Source organism: Leuciscus leuciscus, assembly GCF_965113295.1.
Source record: "Leuciscus leuciscus genome assembly, chromosome: 1".
NCBI classification, from domain to species: Eukaryota; Metazoa; Chordata; class Actinopteri; order Cypriniformes; family Leuciscidae; genus Leuciscus; species Leuciscus leuciscus.
The window spans coordinates 60,503,618-60,521,972 of NC_138725.1; the positions used below are offsets into that span (position 1 = coordinate 60,503,618).

General features: G+C 36.6%; 2 protein-coding genes across 2 annotated transcripts in view; one reads left to right on the plus strand and one right to left on the minus strand.

Moving 5' to 3' along the window:
- The window catches only part of ppp1r9ba (protein phosphatase 1, regulatory subunit 9Ba), a 41,068-nt gene extending 37,258 nt beyond the window's left edge, over positions 1-3,810 (plus strand). Inside the window, exon 11 of the mRNA XM_082183951.1 lies at positions 50-3,810. Coding sequence (XP_082040077.1) covers positions 50-103 — 54 coding nt within the window. The 3' untranslated portion in view covers positions 104-3,810. The remainder of the gene's footprint in view (positions 1-49) is intronic.
- A 1,016-nt stretch (positions 3,811-4,826) lies between these two features.
- Positions 4,827-18,355, minus strand: part of rapgefl1 (Rap guanine nucleotide exchange factor (GEF)-like 1) — a 40,040-nt gene continuing 26,511 nt past the window's right edge. The window contains exons 13-15 of the mRNA XM_082183981.1: positions 15,195-15,259; positions 12,731-12,785; positions 4,827-6,926 (exon numbers count right to left, since the gene is read on the minus strand). Of these exons, the coding sequence (XP_082040107.1) occupies positions 6,802-6,926; positions 12,731-12,785; positions 15,195-15,259 (245 nt within the window). The 3' untranslated portion in view covers positions 4,827-6,801. The remainder of the gene's footprint in view (positions 6,927-12,730; positions 12,786-15,194; positions 15,260-18,355) is intronic.

Genomic DNA, 18,355 nt, shown 5'->3' on the forward strand with positions numbered 1-18,355 from the left:
GTAAATATTAAATGTAACTGGCTTAAACTCCAATGTGTTTCCATCTCAGATTACTGACTTGGAGTCAAAGGTTGGCGCTCTGAAGAGCTTGGAGCCTTCGTAAGCCTTCCACTGTGGAACTGACGGAGAGAACGACAGAAACGCCTTCAACTCCGCCCACTCTACCCTCCGACCACATTTTTCCTCCATGACCTGAAGAACCTGATGAACTACAGGAAACATGCTGAGGGGATGTTACCGGGGACAAAGAGGGGACAAAACAAACACTGTACCAGACGCCCCGAGGGACGTCTAGCTATCAGGAGGCCCTTTTTATAGTCATTTATTCATGTTCTCCTTGTTTCTTTTTAAGCGCCCTTAAAGGTATTATGAGCCTCTCTGCTCTCGGCAGGAATGTAGAACCTCTTCGTTAATAAATGTTCACTCACATGCTTGCAGGAGAAGAACGAAGCGGTTTCCGGACGAAGACCGCACGGATGCCAACACGCACCATTAATAAATGTAGGATCGGAGCGAGGGGCGGCCTGTATCGCAGTGACTGACAAGAGGACTGTTTGTATATATTCTGGCATATATTTAAATATTAAAATCGCTTTAGCAATGTGCTGGGGGGGTGGGGATGGGGTAAGGGCTTTACTTTTCACATCTTGGCAAATAATACAGTGAAAGTCCATTTTTGCATGGCAAAAGAGATGGTCAAGTTTTAGTTTTTAGGCCAAATTGGAAAACAGGGTGTGAAAAGTGTAATCTTGACATTTAGAGTTAGCATTCAGGAGCTTCTTATGTTTTCTTTCTGTGTAAAAGATATGGTAATGGGAGTGTAGAATGAACAGGGGCTTATGGGTAATGGTTTCTTCACAGGAGAAACATCACCCTGTGCTTAATCTCCAGCGCTTGTGGTTAGTTGATGCAGTGTTTATGTGCACTGCACAGTGTGCCTCGGTCAACCCGACAATGTGACCGAGCCGCCTGACAATGTGACGGTGTAAGAATTCTGAATCAATCAGAAATATGGCCTTGCTTAAATGCTACACAAAACCTTTCACCAGCCCTCTCTGTTTTAAGCACTCTTAGTGTGTTTACTACAATGTTTTGGTCTCGGGGGACCACGGTAAGTGCACTTGGATTGCACTACAGAGAGTCCTGGAGAATCCTAAAGTTTTATGTCTCTGTTGGCTTTCATTGTCCTCTGTCCTGCTGGACGTGATTTGATTCAGTATTATCATTCCATATACACTGATATGGAATCTCCTTTTAGTTGTTTTGTGGCGTCATAAGCCGCTTTGGTCTTTTTTTTGTCTTAAATGTGGGTGTGAAGAACCCACACCCATTTTTAAATGTGTTCTTTTAAATTGTTCTCCTGGGAAAACTGGAATTTTGACAGCAATTGTGAGGCTTCAATGGTCTCAATTTAGTGTGTTGACACAAGCATACTTTGTGTCAAATCTTCGTAAACCCATTCTTATGTAAATTCTTGCATCTAATTGAGTGCGTCAGCTAACGTAAGCGCTGGTTCACTGCTTTTCGTTATTTTTCTATTGTAAGAAAATAACGTCTTGGACTGTCTCGCTTCTCCGCTGACTCGCACACGAGTGTCCCGTTTTTTAGAAGCTGTGAAGCGTCTCGAGACCCGGCGTTCTTTTCTTTCTTTATTAGGCTGCGTCCGAAAGCTTAGGCAGCTGACTTGCCTCGCTGCTCTATCAGGCAATGACTTTGCAGGCATCGTCTGCGCACGAAGGTTTCTCACGAAACTGATATAGGACAGACTGCAACAAAATAAGAGAGTGCTTTGGTGATAACTAAGCAAATATTGAATTACTATAATACAAATTTTCTTGCTAGAACTGACATCAAAAGTGGGAAAAAGTTGGTCAGAATCTTTGTTTACACAAAATGAACAGCAACCTATCAGACCCCATATTTATTTTTTGCTCAACTGTCATGAAATGGAACACAGAATTGTGGGATATCATGGGCAGTGAAGGATGCATCTAGGCTGCCTTCAAAAATCAATCAGTTGAAGGTTTCTTAGTAGACAGGATATGTGACACGATCATTGGATTAGGACGTGCCTTGTTGACTTCCTACCTCCGTGTATTTTTCAGCTTTCGGACGCAGCCTTAGGTACCGCCTCTCACGTTTTAAACTGAAGAATGTCTTCTGTGTGAACAGCCCTTAAAATCATTATTACCTGAGATTATAGTTCAGTCGGATAGCTGTGGCCTGTTCTCTTCACTGTTGGGCCTCTCACATCAACCGTATAAATTTTCAAATGCCGGTGTTGTGCTGAATTCTGTGACCCTAGTAGGCGCCTACTGGGGTCACAGAATTGGGCACTACACCTGTAAACTCAGCACAGTATTGAAAACCCTCAAGAGTATTGGAGTTCTTCCATTTCCCCCCGAAAGTATTTACGTGTTCAGCTTTTTATGCGATTGTTTATTTTCATATAGTTTTTAATGCTTTTTTTTCAATATTACAAGTCATTGGTTATAAATGTTGAGCAATAGGGTAACACTGAGAGTACATAGGACAAAGAGTTTTGTAAAACGATGCAACAAACACATAGGCCTATTCTAGGAATCTTACAATCATTGATATTCCGCGGGTAAATCTAACGTATTTTGAGCGTCAATCATCCTAAACCGCAATAAGACTTGAGTTTATGTCTGACTTTCGCTGTCATAGTCACCTAAAACAATTTGTCAAGCAAGCGAGGTCAAGCACTGACAGGAAACGATATTTCTCGCTACGTTAATTATGGGACTATTATCTCAGTTTTGCAGCTCTTAATTCGTTGACTGTTTAACCCTGACTAGAAACCTCAGCGTTATCTAGCAACCAAGTGCAGAACGTTATTTGAGAAATTACAAAATGATTGACGCCGCTGTAAATGTATATAGATCTCAAAAATAGAACAATTTTGAGGGCTTTTTCTTTTCTTTTATTTGCACAATGTCAAGGAAACCATGATTTCCCATCTGCAAGGAAGAAGCCCACTGGTTTGACAAGGACCTAAGACATTCGAACATAACGGTCATATTTGCTGTGTATAGTTCTGTTTACTATGAGCCTCTGTTTGCTGGGATTTATTATTGTAATTTGCTGGCTAGTACACAATGTCCATGTGTATGGATGTCCAGACGGTGGCACAGTTGAAACATGGAAACATTCATTTATTTCTCCAGTGCATTACACTGTAGAAACGAGCAAACTGAGTTATGGAGGAAACGAACACTTTGAATCTTATTAACGCTTTTAAATTTCACACTTTAGCTTAGCTTAGCTTAGCTGCTGCCTTTAATGAAATGAATTTGCTTCCATGTACAGGAAAGAGCTCTGTGTTTATCTCCTCACCTGCTGGTATAAAAGTTGGTTCCTCTTTATTTTTGGTGTCTACAGTGTATTTAAATTGAAATCTAATAATAAAAATGTCTACAGAATAACATGTTTAAAGATGTAACGCCGTGGTGTCGTTACACATGCATCAACCTGTTTGGAACTATATTGGAGGGCGGAAAATGCAACAACTTGTAATTTGATTGTAATTTCCATAATTATGGCATTATCACATGATTTGTCTGACACCTAACATAAAGCAGGAACGCCTTTGATTTTATAGTTGTTTTACGAACTTTTACGACTCCATTTTCCTCTGTACTGTTTTAGTTCCTTTTTTACCCATGCCATGTAAATTGCTACCACATGAACAAGAGGAAGATGTTCTCCATTTGAAATAATTATCATCATGTTCAATAATTGCATAAGTACTGTCATAATAAATGCAGAAATGTGCTGAGCAACAGCAAATGTTGTCTGTTTTGAAAGTCAGTGTGGGAATAGTACATCGTTGAGCATTGCTATGACGTTTTGTTGAGTTGAAATGTATTTTTTCCTTTGACATTATAGTAGCATCGAGCGATATCATTGCTATCTGGGATATTGCAAAAATAATGACTTGCAGACTTAATACAAATACAGAATACAACAGGGGCCGTGAATTATTATTTTTCTGTCTCATAAAAAATAAGGGCGGGAAATAATAATGCGTTGCCCTCTGTGGATATCAGTCTGTGGCCATGTTTGGAATGTCATTATTTCTGTCATTCCATTTGGTGCGATCACAGCTAACGGAACATTCTCAGAACTTTGGCTAACGCCCTTGCAAGGTTATGAACAAACGTTCGGAAGAACTTCTAAACATTAATAGAATGTTCGTTCAAAGTTATCGGTTCTTTAATAACGAAACACATAAACGATATTCATACATCGTTCGTGGAACGATTTTCTGCAACATTTTAGCTGGATGTGTGTCTAATGCTACTTGTTAAAGATAGTTTAGACTAGAGAACAGTCAAATGTACCATTTTCATAACTTAATGAGAATGTTAGCAAATCATTCTTAGAACATTTTTGTTAGCTGGGGTTATTGTCACAGAAATTAGGCCTACTTTTTATGGATCCATGCCACTACATTTTAGGATAAACGTTGCGTTCCTTCTTATTTTGAAGAAACCCAAATCCGCTCTGATGTAGCGATGTCCGAATCGATTCTCTTTTGAGTCGATTCTTTCAAAGAACGAACCAGTTTGAATTGGTCTTGCCCGACTCAAAATGAGCCAAGAACCGAGAGTAGGCTACTAATGTAATACTCGAAGTTTGAGAGTGCTGACTGATAATTCAAAATTGAATGTCAAGGTTTGAGAATCGTAATTTTAAAATCCCTATCTGTTGGCTAACATTTTCTCCCCAGAAAGCTTTGTGGTTTTAAGCAATATAAAACTCAACATCATTATTGCACCAAATAAACACTGAGGCAGAGCGTCTCGAGTGCTCATCACAAGAGGCTTTATTTTAGATGCATCTTTGACGTATGTCAAGAAAAGGGGGCGGGGCAGTATCTCCTGCCCCGCCCTCCGTGTCTTTCATTGGACATGTCTGAGTTTCAGAGAAATCGCACTGTAAACACGGACTTCTGTACAAAACCAAAAAACAACAAGAGAATACCCGCTTTAAAAATATCAAATAAAAACAAAATGAGAAACTTTTACCAAATAAAAACAGCAAAATTCAACTAAACCACCTACATGCTGTACAAGTCATCCATTTCAGACAGACAACGCAAAAAAAAACCTATGCAACCAAAACAGAGGATATGTACAAGTCATCTGTAATGGATAAGAAATGATATCAAACCGAAACAACAAAACCAGCGAATATGCTATACAATTCTTTCATCGCAAACCACAGACTCTGTCTGGGTCGTCCCTTTTAAACTGTACACATACTTTTTTTTCTTAATTTACAAAACAAATATTCTTCTTGAGAGTCCATCTCATAGCTCTTACATAAAATAGAATCATATTCATATTTATTTTGCTATTTACATGACATATGTACAGTGCAGCCTTACAGGCCGTCCCTTATATGACCTCAGGAGGAGATCCTGAGAGAGTCCAATCCAAGACAAGTCATCCGGTACAGAGCCCATTTTGACTGATTAGCTTGGGATCGTTCAGGAGAAAACTTGGGTGCAAATAAACACTTTTGAGAATTAACATTTCCATTTGCCCTTTCAACATGACGCAAAGGCATACTGAAAACAAGTGCTTGACCAAGTAAAGCTCGGCTTGAAACGAAGCTGGGCCATCAGGAACTACTAATATTAACGGCATATTACATTAAGCGGTTTAAGTGGTTCTGTCCAAAAATAAGATAAAATACTGCATTTGGTCTTTTTTCTTTTTGGTCTGTTATTAATCGTTAATAAATTAACAGCAGTGAAAGTAAAATTTGGCTTCAAGACCACAAAAAAAAAAAAAAATCATCAGTATTTTTGCTTGTTTTTCAGAACTAATATCTAAACATCCTTAAAACAATATACATTAAAATTTTAATTAAAATGTAATTTGAAAAGCAAAATTGCATAATATATTCAAATTTGTATACAAACAATAGCTTTTTCTTGTTTTACGTATAAATCTAACATAATGTAGTGTTCTTTATATATAATATTTTAAATATATATTAAATATATTACAATTGTTTAAATATTAAATGTATTATTATTATGCAATTATGTTTCAAAAAAAGATTTTTCTCGAAAAAACAAGACAGAAATATTGATATAATAAATTTTTGCAGTAAACGAGCTCCTGTACATTCACTTTAATGTCCAGTTAAAGCCAATTTCTAGTGTATTATGACTTTATCATTTACATTATTCAGGTTATTTATGAAAACATCCTGTACGTTGGAGCTGGTCTTGGATTCGGGACTCATTTGATGGCTGGGGATCCATATTGTTCAGAACACTAAGACCTAACGACTGCAGCCAAGTTACACAGGGTTGCAGAAAGTGCCAATGTTGGCAGGGGAAGAGGGAAGACCAGAGGTCAGAGTTCAAGAGGTCAGATTGTCTCATGTATTTTAGGGTAATGAATAGTCAAAATGTAGTCTGTTTCTCTGAAGGCCCGGATGAAAAGCTTATTTCGGTTTGGTTCAGTTCAACTGATGGCAGTGCAATCAGGACAGGTTTCCCTTCAGTCGTGAACAGCGAAAAAAACAAAAGCAGAAATGAGTCTGGATCCCTATGCGTGGTCATAATTAACATTGACACAGAATCACTCAAAAGCACAATTCACACCATTTTCATGAGCAAATTTCCTCGTTCAGTGATTCGGAGGCGCAGCCTGAGATGATTGACAGACCAGCTGGGTTGATCTGTGACAATGGAGAATGAAGGGTTTTGGAGGGAACAAGAGGTTTTGTAGATATGGCTTGTAGGTACGCTTGGTCCCTTCACATGTCTTTTGGCTCCAGCTTGCTGGACATCTCAAAAAGCAGGTTCTGATTGTCGATGACCTGCAGCTGCCGAACATACGCTTTCGTCTGGAGGTGAGAGGGGGACGGCTCGGCCTCCATTGCTGTGAGGAGGAAAGAAAGAAAGACAAAAGGAAATCAATTAAAGTCACTGGAAAAAAGAAATTTAAAGAAACAGACAGAAGTCGTAAAATCTCAAATTCGAATTTTTAAAACCTTATCATTATTTATCAAAATAAATATACATTGGAGGTCAAAAAATATTTTTTTATTCGTTTAGTCTCTTATGCTCACCATGGCTGAATTTATTTGATAAAAAATACAGCGAAAACAGAAATATTGTGAAAACTGTTTACTATTTGAATATATTCTAAAATGTAATTTATTTCTGTGATGCAAAGCTCAATTTTCTGCATCATTACTCTTATTCTTCAGTGTCACATGCTCTTTCAGAAATCATTCTAATATGCTGATTTGATGCTCTATTATTGGTGTTCAATATTGGTTCTTGTCAATGTTGAACAATTATTTTTTAAATAAATTAAACCTTTTTTTTTTTATAAAAAAATGCAATCAAACAATCATGATTTTTATATTCATACATATTTTGAGAACAGGGATGCAAAAAATGAAGCTAGTAAACGGCATCAACCTGCTCTTTTGCAAAACATCTGTGTTCCGCTGAAGATATGATCTGTATTGAGTATGAGGTGATACTGTGGCTGACCACATGGTGGCGTGGTAGAGCTGAGATCCCGGCATGCACGTGCTCAGCTCACAAACGCTCATGTCCAGCTGACCTCACTTTACACTCACAGCATCCGTTGCAAAGACACTTTTTAAAAAGAAAGAGTGAAAATAAAATTCCAAGAACAGAGAGCGAGAGCGAGAGAGAGAAAGGAAAGCAGCTCTTTCAGTAGCTATGAATAGCTGCACTTTGTCCTCTCTTGATCTCAAGAAAAAATATGGTCACTCTGACTCTGCATCAGATTCTATGGGAGGCGTTTTCTGCCTAAATGAAAAATAAAAACTGTATGCAAAATATGTGCCAAAATTGAAGCAAGACCGCCAATATTAAAATGACCAGGCAAACGTGAAAAGGAAACTGCAAATAATCTTTTTTTACCAAGCTTACAATACCCCAACTCTCATGTAAGTACATGACTATCTCTTTCGGAAGGTAATCCGTGGCACTGTCCACTCATCATAATATATGTATAAGCATACGTTTCAAAATTTTACTATTTTACTGTATATTTTTTCTTAAATAAATGCAGCCTTGGGCAGTATGAGCCCTCTTTCAAAAGAATCTTCCAGTAGTGTAGGCTACATTAATCTTATGTTGAGGATGTTCAAATATTTTTTTGTACAAAACCAGACAAAAATATTGACTCGCAAGATCAATTTTGCAATATCTTGAAAAACCGTTTCATAGCTCAGGAGATTTAGTCATGTTTAATTTATCACTGTAAAAAGTATTCAGTTCACTCACTTAGAAAATTGAGTAAACCCGTTGCCTTAAAATTATTAAGTAAATAAACTTAATGCTTAATTGAAAAAAAAAAAAACAAGTTATGTGAACTTGACAGTTCCACATTACTTAAGTTTTTTGATTAAGCATGAAGTTTATTTACTTAATAATTTTAAGGCAACAGGTTTACTCAAACATTTTTAAGTTAAGTCAACTGATCACTTTTTACAGTATTCATGGGTTTCATCAGGTCCCTTTCCACAGGTGTATAAAATCAAGCACCTAGATTATGAATGCAGACTGCATTGTGCTTGATTAATACACCTGTGGAAAGGGACCTGATGAAACCCATGAATAAAACATCAGAAAAATTCCAAGCTGCATCAAAGGAACTTGATATAAACAAAAATTAAATGTAGATAGCAGAGCCCTGCAGATAATGTGGTCTTGGACGATTTTACAGGCTATAGAATTTCAAATTGAAATATGAGCATTTGCTTGAGCGTCTCATTAATGCCTTGGAGCAGCATTTGAGATTCTGAAATAATTTCATTGGTGATTTGTCTTCCCTAACAGTAAAAACAGATGACAGAACTGATCTGAGATCATCAGCTTTGGGCTTGAGCATCCTTCCTTTGACACGATGACAGCAGGAGAGCATTAGAGACAATTACAGAGTCATTAAGTCTCGCATCCGAGCAGCTCCCCCAAAGTTCAAACCCGCTCTAAGGGAAATGGAGTTGTGCATGGTCTAACAAATGTCAATGGCTGCAATTTGTCCACAGAAATTGATGCCCTCTGGCCTCGGCACGTCACCCAATGAGCCTCAGCCGCCCTATAGAAATGTCATTGCAAATGGGGTCCGGTTGCGTGGGCGACTGATGGAATGTCACGCAACACCAGCATAAATTAACAGCGTCTGATGAGATATAATCTCACAATTTTTTTTATGAATGTGCGCTGATAAAGATAATGGGCTGCTGTTTTTGGTGCATCTAAATGCTGCGCATAGAGAAAAAAAAAACTGAAAAAGTGGCGTGCGCTTGGCTGGGCATCAATCCCTCTAATGTGAATGGATGAGGGCAATCCACTCAGGTAGATGGAGGGAGAATGAGCCCTGATAATTACAGAGGAAGAGTCAGGGAAATAAGTGCCCTGACGCACGAGACCTGCTGCTCGACTTCAACAGCCTGACAAACTCCTGGTAGAAGAATAATACTAACATAATAGCTGAAAATAGGGCTTATTTTTCTTAGTGATTCATTTAAAAAACCGAGCTGACTCATAGTGCTGCTAAACTATGGGGCAACATTAACAAAAAGCCTTTAAGGGAAGTCGAAGTGACTCCAAGGCCATATCGGCAATAAATACACTTCCATTTAAAAGATTGTGGTTGGTAAGATTTTTTCATTTGTGGGAAAAGAAGTCTCTTATGCTCACCTGGACTGCATTTATTTGATAAAAAAAAAAATACAGTAAAACAGTAATATTGTGAATTATTATTTACAATTTAAAACAAATGTTTTCAATTTGAATGTATTTTAAACTAATTTGTTCCTGTGATGGTAAAGCTGAATTTTCTTTGATTTCCAGTCAGATTTGATGGTCAAGAAACATTTCTGATTATAATCAATGTTGAAAACAGTTGTCCTGCTTAATATTTTTGAAGAAACCGTCACACTTCTTTTCAAGATTCTTTGATGAACATTCTAGTAAAAAAAAAAAAAAAAAAATACTATACCAAAATGTATAAGTACTAAGCATACTACAAATCCATTAACATATTTACTGATATATCGCTTGAGACTTACTGATATAAATATTATAATTAAAGATTATTTGGAGTACTTCTTTATTGCACAATGCACATTTCTTAATATTGAGCCTAAAATGTGTTTAAATATATGAAGCCCTGAAGTTTTAAAGATTTAATATCACTATTAGTAAGGATAGTATGTATAATATCAGTCGTTAAATGCAAGATATTTAAAGTGTATTTAAAGTATACTTATAATAGTTCCACTATATATTTAAGTATATATATCTTGAAGCATATCTTTAGTTGGACCTCTCAGCACTATTTCTGGATAACTAGAGTGCATGAAGTAGAAAATTTGTAAAAGTTTATAAATTTAGTACACCAACAGTACAATTGGAAGGTATTTATATTACGTAAATAAATATGTAAATGTATTTGTAGTATAATTTGCATAAAATAAATGTATTTCAAATAAATTTTGGAATATTTATTTTTCACAAGGGACAAAAAGAACAACATTTGGATTATTATTATTTTTTAATTTTTTTTGTAAAAAAAACAAAGTCTTTCCTGTCACATTTGATCAATTTAATGCATCCTTGCTGAATTAAACCATTAATTTATTTTTAACCCCAAACTTTTGAACACTAGTGTATACAAGTAGTATACAAGTAATACTTGAATGGAAACCGAAATCTAGTCTAGAAGTCTAGATTATTTCGATAACATAATTCACAACAAAGTTATCATCGTTCTTTTCCCCCTTTCTTTAGCTCAAATCTATATTTTTAGGCTGGTTAGGCTAATGTGTAAACTATAGAAATATAATATTTAAATATAAGAGTTATAATATTTGATGTTTCAAATATGATTTTTCGCTTTCTCCTCATAATATCTCTGACATTTATAGAACTGCAGATAAAATGTAGAAGTTTTGATAGATTACAAGCTAGTAAGCAATTGACAGAAAAATAAAGTTATATCAGATGAAAGTCAGACAAGTCGATTATGGGTGGATGGTTGTCATGATTATTTTGAGAACTATTCACTACTATTATAAAAATTCAATCACTATTATTTTTATGAAAATAAAAACATTTTATAGAGGAGTCTCAATCCAAAAAGCCCATCTAAATCTCTTTTTAAATAATAAATAGTCTTTGAAGCCCTTACCAACCATATCTGTTTGTTTGTGTGTTAACCACTTGATGATCATAGAAATGGTGGTTTGAAATGATGGTGATGATACAATTATGCATGACAACCTCAAAACAAACTTCGCATAGAGAGGAAGGGGAAGATAATCTTTTGCAGGGCGTGATGGTGCAGACGCTCTTTAAAGGCACGCCAGATGATGCAGCCTGACACCAATCAAAAACTGTGTGGGTGCGTACGGATTCACGACTTCTCAACCTCACGCAACGTCATGCTTACCATGGAAACCATGCTTTGTTTGTGTGATTGTTAAGATCTGAATCTAGGGAGTCGAGATTCCAAGGCAGCGCATCTCCTAAAAATAACTGTAAAATAGAAACTGACATTCAACTAATCTGAGCTTCAAGAAAACCCCAAGAGTAAAAGAGCTCAAAGGTCAGCACAAAAAGGTACCTAGTGCACATTCTGAACACCCAATGACAGCATCAACACAAATAAAGCAGGGTTATTAAAGTTCATTAAAACTAAGGTTACGTTTGCACGACAACGATGTACTAAAAACGTTTTGCGTTTTTCGTGTACAGATGACAACATTTTCTAAATGATCGAAGAATGATTTCAAGAATGACTAAGTATGAGCCAGTGTTTGCCGATGTTCTTGTAAAGAAACACTACACATCTATAGACTGAACACGTCATACGCATGTGCATGACGTCACCGTTTTCACAAATTCACGTTTTTGTAGTTTACACAGAGACGATAACGGTAAAATTAGCATTTCCAGCATTGTCATGTAAATGAACGGCCAAAATGCATACAATTTTAAACGGCCCCTAAAATAGAAATAAAAATGAATAAAAACCCATAAACACAAATGAAAAAACTAGTAAAAATTACAAAAAGCACACAACAAAATGTATACAATTTTAACAAAACTTTTTTAAAGCACTAAAAGTAAAAATAAATAAATAATAAAAATAATAAAAATAATTCAAACCATAAAAAAAAAAAAACTATAATAGTATCTCAGTTATTATAAATAACATTGCATTAATGAATGTTATTACTCATAATGCACATGCAAACACATGTACAATGGCAAATCGTACTGTCTGTGAACATAAATAGTTTGAAGTGCTGTCCAGCTGTTGCATGTTTGTGTATACACACGCTGTGGGCATGGGCATGTGCCTTTGTGATTGTGTGTGTGTGTGTGTGTGTGTGTGTGTGTGTGTGTGTGTTTGAAGTGGTGCCCTGTGGCTCGTGGCCCCGAGGGCTGTGCTGTCCTAGACAGATGGGCTGTGGCAGGGTGGAGCAGCAGTCTCCTAGAACTAATCCACTCAGACAGGTGTGTGTGTGTGTGTGTGTGTGTGTGTGTGTGTGTGTGTGTGTGTGTGTGTGTGTGTGTGTGTGTGTGTGTGTGTGTGTGTGTGTGTGTGTGTGTGTGTGTGTGTGTGTGTGTGTGTGTGTGTGTGTGTGTGTGTGTGTGTGTGTGTGTGTGCGTGTGCAGAAATACACATACCTAGCTGAGTGCTCCTGTACCGCCTGATGCTTCGTACCATCTCTGCCACTTTGTGCTTGGTAGAGAAAAGGACACAGAGATTTGATTGACACTCATTCATTAATGATATACAATGACAAAATAATGTACTTGTGGCTACTAATTAGCTGTACAGGACATCTTGATCAGGGCTTCATATAGTTCATTAGATTCTTTTTAAACGATTATTTTTGTAATTTTGTGGGGTGACCCACATACACACTGTAAGATTCGGGAGTGACAACCGCATTTAAATAAGGGACTGAAAACAATAAATGATCGTTGTGTGTGTACTGTGTACAGAAAACGGCTCACTCCCAAAATTTCGATGATTGACAGCATGGTAACCATAGTCTCGTGTGATTGGTATCCACTATTTTGACAAAAGTAATAATACACGACCAAATACTTGTTATGTTATGCAATTTTAACTAAACCACCATTCACAGCAGCCCAGGCTCATTTGCAAAACATATCTGTGGCAAAATTTTTGCAAAACGCAAAAAACATTGCATCGTGCACATTTCGCGACAGTTTCAAAGTGAAATGTCCAATGAGTATTTTTCCAGGACAGATGGACGTAAATATGGAAACGTTTTATTACGTTGTATTTTGTACTTATCACTACACCCTGGTAATCCAGAGTTCTCGTGAGAGCACAAGTTGAATTTGCTCAGCGAGTTACTCTGGTGTTGAGTAATGATGCTCATTAAATATTCCCCTCGATCTGAGCTGCACCAATCACATCGGGTTATCTGATATAGGCGGGCCAGAGGCGAGCTAAACAGATGACGACAGCGCTGTGACGTCGAAGTCATTAGTAAACATTGCAAGATGCCTATGGATGAACACCAGTTGTTTGAAACGGCTTTGGCCACTACAATGAACAAGTTAGACTTGCCTTTTATCTAAAACAGGAACAGAAGACGCCGCTCGAATCGTTCCTTTGCAAGAAGGATGTTTTTGCTGTTTTGCCGACCGGATACGGTAAGAGTCTAATCTACCAGTTAGCTCCGCTGGTAGCTAAGCGTATGGGGTTTATTGTTGTGATTGGTCGTAGTGTTATCCAATTGCGTGCAGTGAGATTTTCAAATGCATGCTTGGTGCCGCCCCTCGAGCTGGGCGATTTTCATTAGTCGACGCCAGACCATTAATCTTTTAGATTTAGGTCTGGATTTCCAGGCTAACTTATCACCGCAGTTCTGATTTGAAATGTACGGTAAGTGGCGCAAAAAGCTTAATGCCCCATCACTTTTTTTAAATAACGTACACTAAAACTAAACCCTTAACCTACCCGATAGTGTTAACAAAAGCAAATGTGACATAAAAACACAATCTGAACCATTGCATCTTAGCTTGTTTTTTGAACTCGTCTTTGAGCTCTTTTATCGTGACTCGTCTTTCACAGGATTCGTCCCCGAACTCTCCACAAGTACCAGCTGAGCTGCCGAACAAGCTTAGTATGTCAGTAAAACCGAACATATGGAGTTGGTAAAGTGATGCAAGCTCCAAAATAAAGTTTATTTGTTTACAAATCATGCACTATGGTAAAAAGTGTTTGAGGTCATAACATAATATTGTGCAAAGAGTCGCTTGAAAACAAGTCATTAATCCATAATCTGCCCCTTTAATCATAATTGTGTGTGAAAACGATTAAAAGTGCTTGCTGTGTTCGTTTCTGTTGGAAACTGCAGTGATATATAGCTACATATTGGTACGTATTTAGCATTTTGCAAAAATGTTGCCACAGGTATGCCTAAGTTTTTCCAATGAGCCTGTGTTGATTTACAAAGGCGTCATGTTTTGTTTCTGTTTGTAAGAGTGCTTCAGAGCGCGCTCTCAAAGTGTTGCCATGACCACTTATTCTACGCGTTTTGGGGCTTGTTTGGGTTCGATTCATAAAGCGATCAAGTTTATGAGGATATTAAAGTGGGAAGATGTGGGTCACGATATTTTGGTATTCTTTTCAATATATTGAGATTTATGTTGGTTTATTATGGGCTTGTTCTTGTTCGAAGTTGTTTTTCTAGCAAGATCTGGCAACACGAATGAGTCAAAGCTCATAGCTCTTCCCCATGTGATTTTCTTTGCACCGCACACATACAGAAGAGAGAAACATCTCTGACACACATAAAATCATGGAAATCAGTTGCTTTCATTATTAGTTTTTTTTAAATGGAACCAATTTAGTTCTCAATTCATAACCCTACTCTTAAATAATGTAAATGTCTCTTTTTTTATTGTAAAAAAATTAAGAATTTGAAAAGGTTCCTTTTAGCGGAAGGGATAAGGTTAGAGCTAGTCTGTAGAAAATATAATTAAAATAATTACAGCTTTTTTTAATCAAAACAGAATTCTGTGGTTTGCCCTCGTTTAGGTAGCTAGGCAAATATGTGTGTGCATTAATGTAAGCACATCATTACTTCCATTATATGTGCCAACTCACCATCTTTTCAAAATTAACCAGCTCCCCATGGAAAGACTTACAGCTCTCATGAAGGAAGGTCAGATCTGCAGAGAGAGAGAGAGAGAGAGAGAGAGAGTGAATGCATAATAAAGGGAACTGTTATGTAATGACATGCCATCATGCCATCACTCGTTCAGCCAGGCGTCTTCTTTCTGGCTGAGCTGAACTGAAGCTTGACGCTCACACGCAAGAAAAGAGAAAGAGAGAGAGAGAAAGCGAGAAGGAGAAGGAGAAGTGAACAGTCATCATGTCATGATGGGTGATCTGTCAGTACCTTGGCCAGGTCTGGTGAAAAAAGAGAGATAGAGAGACAGCGAACATGAGAGAAAAGGAGAATGTTAGAGACACTACATGCTGTCAGGATGAGTGTATTGAATACAGATGATTGAGTAAAGAGAGAGAGAGAGGCCGTGCGCCAACGTATCGGCCAATAAAAGTTGTTATCTGCACACGACTGTTTGAGCCCTGCTGTTCAGCTGTTCTGTCTGCGCGGTTCACAACTACTATATGGCGGTTTTGTAGATAACTGAGACCAGTTCGGACTTAAGGAGGTGTATAGAACACTGCTGTTTTAAATTGTTATACTATTTCACAACAGTACTGTGTTTATATGTCATGTCAAATAAAATGCAGCTTTGGCAAGCATAAGAGACTTGAAAACTGGAAAAAAAAATACTCCCAAACTGAGTGATTTGCGAATCGATTCAAATCAATCATTGAAACGAATCAGTTCAAAAGAGTTATTTGAATGAGACATCACTAATGTAAAGAAGGACAATCTAAAAAACTTAGATTGGTGTTTTCCTTTCGATTATCCATTAGCATGCTTTCTGACTGCAATCCTTTCTGAAATGAATTAAAGGGATAGTTCACCCAAAAATGAAAATTCTGTCATCATTTACTCACCCTCAAGTTGTTTCAAACCTGTATGAATTTCTTTTTTCTGCTGAACACAAAGGAAGATATTTTGAAAAATGTCTGTAACCAAACAGTTGATGGACCCCATTGACTTCCATAGTAGGAAAAAAAAAACTATGGAAGTCAATGGGGTCCATCAACTGTTTGGTTCATACAGGTTTGAAACAACTTGAGGGTGAGTAAATGATGACAGAATTTTCATTTTTGGGTGAACTATCCCTTTAAGGATGCAGTATATTATATAGTAACATGTTTTCAGTACGGTTTTTTTCTTACTGACAATATTTACAGTATGCAACCAGTTTATTGCTCATGGGTCCAAACATTTAGAAAAGTTTTAACGGATTTGAACACTGTTTCCTTGATGGCCTGCAAGGAGCTGTGAAAGTGTAAATTGTCATGTGTCTGCTTGGATAAAAATGTTAGAATGATGTTAGTAGTTGACAGACTTGTTGACATTTGACTGTTATTTGTGTTCAGAAATGTCATCTGATCTGAAATCCTTGTGAATAAAGCAGGAGTTGTATATGTATATGTTCATGTGTAATATTAATGCATCCAATGCACTAGGTTATGCTCATTATGCTGTATGCCTGAGGACAGAAGCCACGTTTTATGTTCATCATAAATTTAGATGGTTAAAAAAAAATCTTCTCAAATGATTTGGGTGATATTTCAGACTACACAGGCGATACAATTGTGACCTTGGAAAGAAAGCTGAAGAAGTCGTTTGGGATGTTTGTTTGTGATGGCGGGGCGAAATGTGACACGTGTTGCATTTTTTATGTTTGGCTTTTTGTTGAAACCGCCTCAGAGAAGCAGGTCAGGAGGTGAAGCGTGATGAACTCCTACTCCTCTTTCGCTCCTTCTCTCTTTCTTTAAGAAGCTATATTGGCATTTAAAATACTTTTTTCTATCAATAAAAAAAAAAAAGGAAAATGATAATAATAATTAATGTTGTATACAATTTTTGGAATAATAATAATAATAAACTGAGCAGTTCTATTAGGGTCCTCAGGCTATAATAATAAAAATATTGGTTTATTTCCCCAGCTGAAATAATGTGCAAATTAATTTGTATTTGACAGACAAAAATAAGTCAATGTATTGTAATGTTTAATATTATTTATATACTATTTATTAATATTTTGAATTAGCTTTTTTTCAGCTTTCATTTTAATTTGTGTTTTAGTAAGTTGATTTTGTGCTTTTGTCTTTTTTATGATTATTTAATAAAAAAAAATTATATAGCATTAGTTAATTTAAATTTAAAAATTTGTAGTAATTTTAGTACTTCAACTTTTCATTTGGTTGCTACATTTTAATTTTCATTGGGATTTTTAGAGATCTTTATAGAGATCTAATACTTATATTTTATTTTATTTCAGGTTTACCAACAACCGAAAACATTTGTAATAGTTTTAGTTTTGTATAACAATAATAACCGTTTTCTACATTCATTTATTTTAATATGTAATTTATTCCTGTGATGTCAAAGCTGAATTTTCAGCATCATTACTTCTTGTAATGAAAGTCTTCAGCGTCACGTTATGTAAAAAAATAATAATAATAAAAAAATATATAATATATATATAAATCTTTTTTTTTTTTTTTTTTGATATAGAAAGTTAAAAAAAAACAGCTTTTATTTGAAATAGAATCTTTTGTAATATTACAAATGCCTTTACTGTCACTTTTGATCAATTTGACGAATCCCTATTGAATATTAAAATGTTGCGAGGGAACTTATGAGAACACTTTAGTATTTTATTGAACATATCAGTGTTTTGATCAAAATGAATCAGTCTGCTACAAATTACTGGTCCTGTGTTCATTGGTCTTGAGCCTGTTTTTCCTAACTGTAAAGCCAATGGTTTGTATTCTGAAGCCTGTGTGTCTCGTGATAGAGATGTGTGTGTCAGACTGAAACGCAGAGCAATGCTCAGCAAAGACTTTGATGCTCAACTGATCCTGACAGGCTTGAGTCATGAGCACCTACAGGGAAGGAGACCGAGAGTGAAAAGACATGGAGAGAGACTACAGATATGAGAGAGGACAGATTGGACAGGACGTGTGTGTGTGTGTGTGTGTGTGTGTGTGTGTGTGTGTGTGTGTGTGTGTGTGTGTGTGTGTGTGTGTGTGTGTGTGTGTGTGTGTGTGTGTGTGTGTGTGTGTGTGTGTGAAACCTTACGAAAGTACAATAAGGTGTAGAAGGGCGAAGA